An 11,181-nucleotide genomic window follows, 5' to 3' on the forward strand; every position below is an offset into this window, starting at 1 on the left:
AGTCAGAATTTCGACATGCAAGTTTTCGACACATGATTCCAACATACGAGGTCAATTTTAAAATTTTCAATAAATGAAAGATCAAAATATATATGTGAAAAAATAAAAATTAATATAAAAATAACAAATTAGGAAAGAAGAAAAACCTAACATTTTATTCTCTTCTTTTTTTACTTTCACTTTCCATGATATACAATTTACCCACAAGTTTTTTCTTTTTCTTTCGACACGTATGACACGCAAGTCTAGAATGTGAGTTACCTTTTTTTTTTTTTTTTTTCAAATTTTATGGATTTATTGAAATGGAGAAGAATTTGTCAAATTGAAACAACGAAGGATATTAATAAATGGTGAATTAATGTTTTCAATGTAAAGTTATTTTAGAATTTTATTATTATCTATTTATTTGTGAATTTGAATCAGATTAATAATAATTTATTAATATATAAAATATACATATAATATACAACGTGTCCCAATGTGTCAGAATTTTCTATTTTTTTATAAACAATGTGTCAGCATGTCGAGTTGTGTCATGTCGCATGTTGTGTGTCGGTGTTGGTGCTACTAAGGTTACGGGTCACCAACTCTTGTTTGATTCATTTACTGAATTTATTTTTCTTTTAATCATCAACTTTAATTATGAAAGCAAGTTGAATAGCACCATTGAACTGCGCTATTAATATGCAACTGGCAGAGTAGCTTGCGTAACGAGTCCACAGAGACTGCCTTGCACGCCCGAGTTCCGCAGAATTCTCATGTATCCTTTCTCGCCCCAAGTCTCGCCCCACGAGTTCTTGAGCAGCCAATAGTCGACACCGTCGGGGGTCTTCCCATATCCGGCGATTGCAACGGCGTGGTTAATGTTCTCCCCACAAGGGCCATTGAAGACGCCCCCGCTGTACTGCTTGAATCCAGGGCTGAAACCCTCGATGGCGCTCTAGACCGGTTGCCTCGCCACAGCCTGCAATAGCAGGTCTTCACTCACGGGGATGTTCTCATACCCTTTTAACCGCGCTACAGCGATGGAGGCGGCTCGCTCGTTGCAAGTGCCTTGGACGCCAATGTAAGGGTAATTGCTTTCATAGGTCATGCCATGGTTTTGGGCAATGTATTCGTAGGCTAGGTACATCCAACCCCACCCGCATCCGTGGTTTTGTTTGGAGCAGTCAATAAGCTATTGCTCGGACAAGTCGACCAGTTTACCGGTCTTCATCGCTAGCATCGATTCCACAGCTACCGTCGCTGCGAATGCCCTGCAAGATCCTATTCAATAATTAAAATGAGAAGCGCAACGGTGGTTATGGCTAGTGTATGTATGCAGATGGAATAAACACTGGAATTAGCTTGATAGTGTATGATTCGGAGTCAATAGGATTAAAGTTATGCCGAAATATTTCTCACATACTACTTGCGGTTAGTGCCACAATAATGTAATTCAAATGGCAGCATGCAACTATGTGGTTCGAACTACTTTAGATGACCTATTTTGAATTGGAACATGATTTAGTTTTATGGATCCAATTATGTGGTTTGAATTAAACCAATTATGAAATGGTATAAATTTTCTACCAATACATCCATTGAATCCCACAGTCCTGAGCCACCCAAAGAGAAATGTGTTGACGTAGTGAAAAAACCATTTTCTCTTATCCACCATATATAATACATTACACATCATTATTGTTAAAAATGTTTTATTGAGCTTAGGTAGCACATCTGTTGATTGTTATCAAGGGCTACAGAGAATATTCATTGGTTCATCTAAAAAAATTGTACGCAAACAAAACCACAAGACAAGAAAATATTGGGTTAAGGACCTTGGAAGGATTATATTGTTTCGCTTGCTTTGAAATAAAAAGAAAAAAAAATCACAATACCAGAAAATAACGTGCCTTTGGACAATAATATAATATGATTTTGTTACTCTCTTACCGCATTCTCCCTGATCTTTTATGCTGCCAACAACTCCTTTCTCGACCCAGTTTAAACTATCCGGGACTTGAGTCATACTGTACTTGAAAGTGGTGGCCGCGGATGATTTCGAGCTCCTCGACGTCGCTCTAAACCCGGTGTATCTCGGGACAAACTCTTCCGTGGTCAAATCCGAAAATTGGTTCAGACCCACTTTGTAGCTCTGATTAGCCGCTTTGCTGTTGAAGTCTTCGATGAAGCGCAAGGTCTCTAGGAAGATCCCTGTACCGCTTCGCCTTCTCGAGATTATCCTTGTAAATCCGTCCGTGGTGGGCCATCCACTGCTCGAACTCGGCCAATGTGGAATTCGGGGGCGTCACGGCCGAAGTCCAAGCCGCTGCACATAGCCATACCATCAACATGTAGACCTTGATTTGCCTCTCGGGCCATGGAGCCATTGTCGAATGCCGAAGCGTATCAACGATGGATTGATGGATTGGTAGTGTGCTTTGGGCCAATGTAGAGAAACATGAGCAAGCCGCGTTAATTACAGATTCTCAAGATCATGGTAATAAATCATGGAACTTTGCGAATGATCCGGTCAGTCATTTTCTCCTCGATTAGCTTTTGACCTCTTCGTTTTCTTTCCCAAATGAATGCTACTGTTTAGGTAAAAAAGTGAATGTTACGCAATTGTGAATTGTCTATACATGTCAAGCCATGTCTATTTGTAGACCCTCATGAGCAACTTGATTGATCATGGAACTTTGCAGTCGATCCAGTCAAGATTCATTTCCTTCACTGATTAGCTTTTGACCTCTTCGTTTTCTTTCCCAAATGAATGCTGCTGTTTAGGTTAAAAACCGAATGTTTTGCAATTGTAAATTGTTTATACATGTCCACTCGAAATAAAATTGCGGGTTTGTAGATGCATACTTAAAGTGCATCAGATGTGAATGGTCTAGCTAACAATCAGTTAGATAGACTCAAATTTGCCAGTATAGCTTAAATTGACGGGTTATTTTTTTTAGGGCGGCACTATTTCCAATCCCTATATGATTAAGTCCACCCATTTTACCAAAAAGATAAAATTGCCCTCTCTTATTCAATTCCAATTTAAATTAACGATCCTAAATTTATTTCTACATCTATGCAGGATTAATTTACCATAAATAATATTTTCATATGTTTACTTCCATACTAATATGTTTTGTCAAAAAAGAAATATCAAGAAATATCAAAGAAATCTATTCTTTTCCACCGTGTCAATCATATTTATGGGTAAATTGTTAAGTAAATTAAATTTATTAAATTAAAAATTGCATAAAGTAAGATTTTTTTTTTTTTAAATTGGTAGTGAAATATCATTATTTTTTATTGACAAAAATTAAAACCATTTATGAACTATTTATAGAAAAATATCAAGATACATCATTGTGTATAATTTTTAGTGTATTTCTATATATTCCTCCAATGTCTTAAATGCTCTGTATAAAAGCATTTCATCAGTATAATAAGGAAAAAAAGATTAATTATTTGATATAGTAAATAAAGAGACTTGATATATATTTTAGAAATGCAATTTATATATAGTTTACCAAGAAAGTGAGCTTTTGAGATAAGAGGGACAAAAAATAGATAATATGTTATAAGATAAATGATGAAGAAGAGACTTCTTAGTTTTATACTATATCAAAGAATGTCTTTTTACCAAAAAAAAAAAAAAAAGAGTCTTTTTTCCTTACTATTAGCGAGATGATTTTATAAGGAGTATGTAAAACGTTATAGATGCATTTTTTTTTTTTAATTTGCTAAAAAATAAAATATATAAAATGCTTAATAATATTAACTATCATAAATAGAAAAAGGAAAAAAATAGAAAAGAGGAGTAGGGCCACTACTTTACTGCAATTGAAAGATTGGGCAGGTTTGTTTTTCTAGCGTAAACGGGGATGAATGCAGTCATTTAGGGGTGGAAATAGTGTTGCCCTTTTTTAATCATACAACTAAATGGATCTTTTGGGAGAATTCGTTGTTGGGTTGTATTGCTCAAGGTACAATGCAAAAATATATAATAAGGTATTATTTTAGAGATACACCAAATGTTATGCTGACTAAAAAACAGTAATCAAATCTTGCTAACTAATTAGAAGGGATATGCCAATTGTTACCCTAACTTAAAATAGGAAGTAAATATTCCTTATACCCAAGTTGGCGCATGGAGGTCCGGGATTTCCAACTTGCCATGGAGAAACATAATCTGACTTGAACCTACGCCTTGTAAAGATGTTTGCCAATTGAAGTCTTGTGGGTACATGTTCAGCCCTGATGGCCTTTTAGGCTATATATGTTCTCGAACAAAGTAGCCGTCAATCTCGATATGCTTTGTTCGTTTATGAAATACTCTCTAACCAAGCCCCATAGCCGTGCCTTCTGTCCTTGAAGACAATAATTTATGTGGCTGGTAGTTTGCTCCCTAAAAGGGAAGGAGGATTAGGATTGCCCGATTTGAACGTATGGAATGAGGTGTTGTTAAGTCGTATAATGTGGAACTTCATCAATCGTTCATCCTCTGCCCGTTGGAGTATATGGGTTCACAACACCAAATGCAGAGGCACCCCAATTAGGTAGCTTGTAATTAGGGGCTATACGGCTCGGAGTTGGCGATGTCTCCTTGAATTGCAACCCCTCTTAATGTTGGTTATCCCTAGCTCAAGGTATTGTTGTCAAGATATACATGACGAACTCAGACATGTGGGATTGGTATTGGAGTGTATCACCTAGTTCGGAGCAGCAACATTAGCAAACATAATTTTATTGGCTGGCTAGTTTGTAGGACTAAAGTACCCATAGTAGAGATTGTCGCATAATGGATGTCCTCAATTGATATCCAGTTTAATTTTTGCAAGGCTGTTATAGAAGACATAACACATTTTTTCTTCGGACGTGAGTGGACAAGCAGCGTATGTCATTGTATCCATGCACAACGTGAGATTAGATACCCTTTAGGAGGATGGAATGACGCTCGAATGGATGATTAGGGCAGCAAGGGGCAATGACTTGGTGGCTAGACTCCTTAAGGTATCCTTCCTAACAACCATATACTATATTTGGATGGAGCGCACTAGTAGATGGATTAAAAACAAGTCCTCTGATGTCCATATTATTTTGACTAAGGTGTGCAAAAATATAAGAGGTAGAGCTTTGCTCTAAAAGAAAAATAAAATCAAACCTTCCCAGACTAGTGTTGTATTAGCTACTATATGGAGACTTCCTACCTCCATCATTTTAAATTATTAGCTATATTTATAACACTAGGGATGCCCTTAATTTGTTGTACTTCATTTGCTTTATAATACTTACATTTTACACAAAAAAGAAGATGAAAACAACTTAATTATCTATATGATACTATTACACAAAATTTACCTACTTCAGTTTTGACTTCAGAATAGGTAATCGATATTTCCCATGAAGGGGTAGGAATCGGATAAATAGATGGTGTTGACCATTTTTTTTGTACTTTCAGCGCAAGCTTAACTTGTCGATTCTTATTATATGCACACTCATGTAGTACTTGCAATTATCTATAGCTTTTCTATTAATTAAGCAAACTCACCAGCCACTTCAACCTCAAATTTGCATAAGTAATTTCATAGAAATCCATGCATACGGTTAAAATACCCCACACCACATGAAACTATAATGGACAAAATCTTAACTTACGATATCCAAAGATGATATGGATAATTGGGAAGAAAATCAATGAATCTTTTGCCTTTTATATGTGAGATCAAAATAATTGTCAAGTATCCCACAAATCTCTCATCTTTTCCTTTGCAACAGTTTAAATTATATTTAAAAAGGGGATCAAAATATTTTCATTCTATTTTATTTTATGATACTGAAAAGTGAAGACGTCATTCAACAATTAAGACACCCGAGTGATAAATCCATTGTAAGAATTTGGATTTTCATCTTATGAAAGCTGGTCACAAACTAATAATAATAATAGAATTGTCTAGATAGGGCGAAAAATGGGCCTTGGTCTGTTGTATGAGATACGATGTTGAGAATAGTGGGGACAACCTCTTCATCATCAACACAAGCACGTGTGTCATACGTGCAGTAATGTCATAGACGGCTAGCACATTAAGATGCGCATGTCGCAGCCTCCCACTCAATCCCAAAAGATCAACACGATCGTGGAAAAGTGAAAGGAAGCTTAGAGCACACGCAGTCAGTGCGAAGAAATCGTAACACGAACGACCATATTCGACCTTGATTTAAGGATTTATTATCACTCTCTCGCTAGCAATCGGATTACATCAGATTAAAAACAAATAAAGACCACTAACATCGTCCAACACCGAACGACCTCGGCAGAATGTTCAATGTGTAAAGAGAAAGGAGCAGGTGCTTCGGCTCGAACTTATTACAAAACCCAAGTGTCTTATCCACTACTAAAAATTACAGCACCACAGCCACGCTGGTGAAACTATAATGCTTAAATCTGTAGGAGCAAACCGAATAGCACCATTGAACTGCGCTACTCATGCAACTGGATAAGAAGCTTGCATAGCGAGTCCACAGAGACCGCCTGGGATGCCCGAGTTCCGCAGAATTCTCATGTATCCTTCCTCGCCCCACGTCACGTCCCACGAGTTCCTGAGCAGCCAATAGTCGACACCATCCGGGGTTGTCCCGTATCCGACTATCACGGCCGCATGGTTCAAGTTCACCCCACAAGGGCCCTCGAAGATGCCCCCAACGTAATGCTGGAATCCGGCACTGCTCGAGTCGAGGGCAACTGAAACCGGTTGCATTGCCACGGCCTTCAATATCTCGTCTTCGCTCACAGGGATGTCTTCATGCCCTGATATTTGCGCTGCAGCAAAGGAGGCGGCTTGTGTGTTGCAAGCGTTATCAGCGCCTATGTAGGGGTAAGTGTCTTCAGAGCTTATGCCTTTGTTTTGGACAATGTAATTATAGGCATCGTCCTCCCGACCGCCTTCGCATCCATGGTTTCCCCCGTTTGTGGCACAGTCAATAAGCTGTTGCTCGGACAAGCTGAGTAGTACACCGGTTTTTATTGCTGTGATCGATTCCACAGCTGCAGCTGCTGAGAATGCCCAGCAAGATTCTACACAAGAAATAAAACGAGAAGTGCTACGGTGGTTATGGCCTTTGTATGTATGTAGATGGATTAATACCATGATTAGAATACTTGTTTTATAATAGGGTTTTGCTAGTATGATAATCTTTGGGTACTGTGAGAATAACGATTTATTATGAGCCACAAATGGGTCTCGCAATAATTTATAATTATTTGTGATTTAGTTTTTTATTGTTCAAAATAGACTGCTATTTTCACAGTAAATTAAAGATTATTATGCAATCATTTCTCTTTGTAATAATGGTGTAACATACTAGAATTGAGGTTACATTCCATAATTTTTCTCACATACTAGGCATGGAGAGTGCTACGGTAATGTGATTCAATTCGCAGTATGCGATGAACTATTTTGAATTAGAATATAGCTTAGTTTTATGGAAAGGAACGAGAGCTCACTAGCTTTACATGACAAGATATGACATTGTAATGATTCTTTTACCAATAGATCCCATGAATTCCATGGTTCCAAGCCACCTAGAGAAAAAATTAAATGTGTTGACATAGTGAAATAATATTTTCGAACCTCTCTCTTATCCACTATATATTATGAAACATTATCGTTTAGAGTAGGGGTGATTAGTTTTAAGGTGGACGGTCATATTCTAGATTCTGAAACTACCCACTAAGGACCGGTTACACAAATTGGAAGCCACCCATTGGTTTCATGAACCTACTCGGGAATTGGACCGCTCACTACTGAGTAATTGGCATGTAACTGCAAATCCATTCTGGGTCTATGACATTGAATACTACATAATGAATAGCAGTCAACATTAAGTATTTCAGTTTCTCAAATGCTATTTTGGGTGTGCAACTGCAAAATCCTAAGTACCACTTTGGTGTTCATTAAATACTGATGTTATTCAGTTTCTCAAAGTGCTATTCACTGGTATCAAGTTAACATTATAGTAGTCAATATCCATTCTGGGTGTGTAACTACAATCCATTCACTACTATTTAGTTTCACTGCTATTCAGTTTCTTTTTAAGGACTAACAAGTAAAGCGACAGACTTGAGAAAAGAGTTAAAATTTTAAAATATAAATACTGGACCGGTTTGGGTGGACAAGTGGGGGGTTCCATGCTTAGAACTAGAAACTTGACCGGTACTCATCAATTTCAATAAATTGGAATCGAGAACTAGACTGGTCCCCATGGGAACTGCCTGTTTGGACCGGTCCAGATCGGTTTGGGGCAGTCTGGATGGTTTTCGGTTTCTTTGCAGACACCTAGAGTGATGGCTCTTGGAAAAGTATGAAGCTTGTGATCATGCCTTTGTCACCTTATTCATCTAAGTATTACTTCATTAATGTTTAAATTGCTTTAGTGGGTTTAACGTTTAAGTTATACACGTATGTTGATTGTTTTCAAGGGCCATAAAGAATATTTAGTTCGTTCATATGAAAGGATCTATGCAAACAAAATCACAAGACAAGAAAATATTGAGTTAAGGACATGGAAGGATTATATTGTTTCACTTGCTTTGAAATAAAAAAAGAAAATCACGACAAGAAAGTAAAGTGTCTTTGTACAATAATGTAGTACGATTTTGTTACTGCCTTACCGCATGCGCCCTGGTATTTTATCCTGTTCACAACTCCTCGATCCACCCAATTTACGCTAGACGGGACATGAGTCGAACCTTGGTACTTGAAAGTAGCAGTCGCAGATGAATTTGAGCTATTAGACTCCGCTCGGAACCCGGTGTATCTCGCGACGAACTCATCCGTGGTCAAATCTGAAAATTGGTTCAGACCCACTCTGTAGCTCCGATTAGCCGCTTTGTAGTTGAAGTCTTCGATGAAGCGCAAAGTCTCCAGAAAGATCTCGTACCGCTTCACCTTCTCGCGATTATCCGCATAAATCCGTCCGTGGCGGGCCATCCACTGCTCGAACTCGGCCAATGTGGAATTCGGGGGCGTCGTGGCCGAAGTCGAAGCCCCTGCACATAATGATACTATCAACATGTAGACCTCAATTTGCCCCACGAGCCATGGAGCCATTATCGGATGCTGAAGCGTATCAAAGATGGATTGATGGATTGGTAGTGCTCTTTTGGGCAATGTAGAGAAATAGGAGCAAGCTATGTCTATTTATAGAACCACATCATCAAATTAATGAATCATGGAAGTTCCTTAATGACCCGTTCATATTCATTTCCTTCATTGCTTATCTTCTGAACTCTTCGTTTCTTTCCCAAATGAATGCTACTGTTTAGGTTCAAACGCGAATGTTTTGCACCAGAAAATATTTAAGAAAATAACACAAATGATCCCTAAACTTTGGCACAATGCGCAATGTGATTCCAGTACTTTTAATTTGTTTAATGTGGTTCGTGAGCTTTTGATATATATTCAACTTAGTCCTTGAATTATAGAAAAATGTTCAACATTGTCTTCGAACTTGAATCAATTGAAATGCAATATTAAAATTTTTCATAAATTTATGGACTAGAACTTGTACAAACAACCACCGCCCGTGGTGGGGCAGTTGACTTCGGGCTCTCTCCTCCTCACAAAGGGGAGGAGTTTGAATTCTAGAGGCATCGCATTCGCACGACTTACCCGTAGCTGGGTCTGTGGTGGTGGCTCAGTCCGTCCCAAATTTATGCCATCGGCTGTATGGTGGTTTCTGGGTCACAAAAAAAAAACTTGTACAAACAAATTTAGAGACCACATTGAATAAATTAAAAGTTCATGGATCACATTGCACGTTAACATGAAGTTCAAGGATCACATTAAACAAATTAAAAATTGAAAAATCACATTGAGTCAAAATTCAAGGACCATTGGTGTTTTTATTCCAATTATTTATTAATGTCCATTGAAATAAAATTTCCCTTTTTTAGATGAATACTTAAAGCATGTGAGATGTGAAAGGTCTAGCTAACAATCAATTGGATGGACTCGAATTTCCCTGTGTGTATATCTTAAATAAATAAAAAAACGAGGTATCTTTTTAATCATACGATTGAATGGATCTACCAAGAGAATTTGTAAATGGCTTGTATTACTCAACGTACAAAGCAAAAATGTGTATAAGGTATTGCTCAAGAGAAAATGAAAGGGAAAAATCTACCAAATCTTCCCTAACATATTATTTACGATATACACCAAATATTGTGCTGATTAAATAATAGGAATGAATTAGAAGAGATACGCCAATTATTATGCTATCTAAAAAATCAAAAAGTAAATTTTTCCTGTACTTCTCCTCAAGTTGGCACATGGAGGTCTTGAATGCCCAATTTGCTAACAAGAAATGTAAATTGGCTTGAACTAAATCTTGGTAAAGATGTTTGCCAGTTGAAGTCTAGTGGATTTGTGTTCAGCTTTTTTTTTTTTTTTTCCAATCTCGCTCCTCTCTACTATGTGTATGTGTGTGTGATGCTCACGAGAATCAAACCCTAGATTTGCTACTCTCTGGGCCTGCCGCCGGCCCCCGCCCGCCCCACTAGCGGGGCTGCATGCCTTTTGGCGGTATGTGCTAAGTTCTGATGGTCTTTTAGGCTACATATGTTCCTAAACAAAGTAGCAGTCAATCTAAATGTGCTTTGTTCGTTCATGGAATACCAGGTTTGTTGTCATTGTTAACTCTCTAACCATGGCCATGGCTACTCGAGTTTCGTTGAGCTCAACTATGACCACTTAAGCTTCCAGTCATCAAGATAGATAATGAAGGAAGAAGATGAAGAGTAACTTTTTGTAGCTTGCGCATCAATGAAGGAAAGAAGAAGATAGACTGTCTAATTATTTCAATTTTTTTTCTTTTTAAATTTTGAAACTTCCTTTTTTTTTCCCAATTGGCACTTGGTAGGTGCCACATGTCTTAAGAAACTGATAAAAAAAGCAACGTCAGCATTTTTCATTAGCAAAATGGAATTAATTAAGGGATTTGATTGTACCAATTTGACAAGTTTTAGGATTTATTGCACTTTTTGAAAGTTTTGAAATTAAATTGCACTTTCATGACAAGTTTTATGAATTTTATTATAACGTCCCCCACCCCATCTCCAAAGTCACAAGTGGTAAGGGTTATATTTTTCGCGACTTCCTAGGAGTGTCGCCGACCCATACTTCTTTCTTTTTATAA

The 11,181-nt window shown here is 37.6% G+C and overlaps 2 protein-coding genes across 2 annotated transcripts; both read right to left on the minus strand.

The window, feature by feature from the left end:
* Positions 1 to 679: 679 nt before the first annotated feature.
* On the minus strand, positions 680 to 2,372 carry LOC104431019 (cysteine protease XCP1-like). The gene is made up of 4 exons (XM_039302409.1): positions 2,203 to 2,372; positions 1,936 to 2,153; positions 989 to 1,053; positions 680 to 940 (listed from the first exon to the last, which is right to left on the minus strand). Exons 1-4 carry the CDS (start codon positions 2,370 to 2,372, stop codon positions 680 to 682), a joined length of 714 nt encoding a protein of 237 aa, XP_039158343.1.
* A 4,095-nt stretch (positions 2,373 to 6,467) lies between these two features.
* On the minus strand, positions 6,468 to 9,092 carry LOC104446920 (zingipain-2). The gene is made up of 2 exons (XM_010060711.2): positions 8,654 to 9,092; positions 6,468 to 7,057 (listed from the first exon to the last, which is right to left on the minus strand). Exons 1-2 carry the CDS (start codon positions 9,090 to 9,092, stop codon positions 6,468 to 6,470), a joined length of 1,029 nt encoding a protein of 342 aa, XP_010059013.2.
* Positions 9,093 to 11,181: the final 2,089 nt, after the last annotated feature.

This window comes from Eucalyptus grandis, chromosome 9 (genome assembly GCF_016545825.1).
Source record: "Eucalyptus grandis isolate ANBG69807.140 chromosome 9, ASM1654582v1, whole genome shotgun sequence".
Classification (NCBI taxonomy): domain Eukaryota; kingdom Viridiplantae; phylum Streptophyta; class Magnoliopsida; order Myrtales; family Myrtaceae; genus Eucalyptus; species Eucalyptus grandis.

Excerpts from the sequence above, each read along its gene's own strand:
- LOC104431019 (XM_039302409.1), bottom strand. The coding sequence starts at position 2,372 with ATGGCTCCATGGCCCGAGAGGCAAATCAAGGTCTACATGTTGATGGTA. Across the intron at positions 2,154-2,202 it reads AATCTCGAGAAGGCGAAGCG|CAAAGCGGCTAATCAGAGCT; the intron begins GTACAGGGATCT and ends AGACTTCAACAG. Across the intron at positions 941-988 it reads AAGGGTATGAGAACATCCCC|AGCGCCATCGAGGGTTTCAG; the intron begins GTGAGTGAAGAC and ends CAACCGGTCTAG.
- LOC104446920 (XM_010060711.2), bottom strand. The coding sequence starts at position 9,092 with ATGGCTCCATGGCTCGTGGGGCAAATTGAGGTCTACATGTTGATAGTA. Across the intron at positions 7,058-8,653 it reads AAAATACCAGGGCGCATGCG|AATCTTGCTGGGCATTCTCA; the intron begins GTAAGGCAGTAA and ends TTTCTTGTGTAG.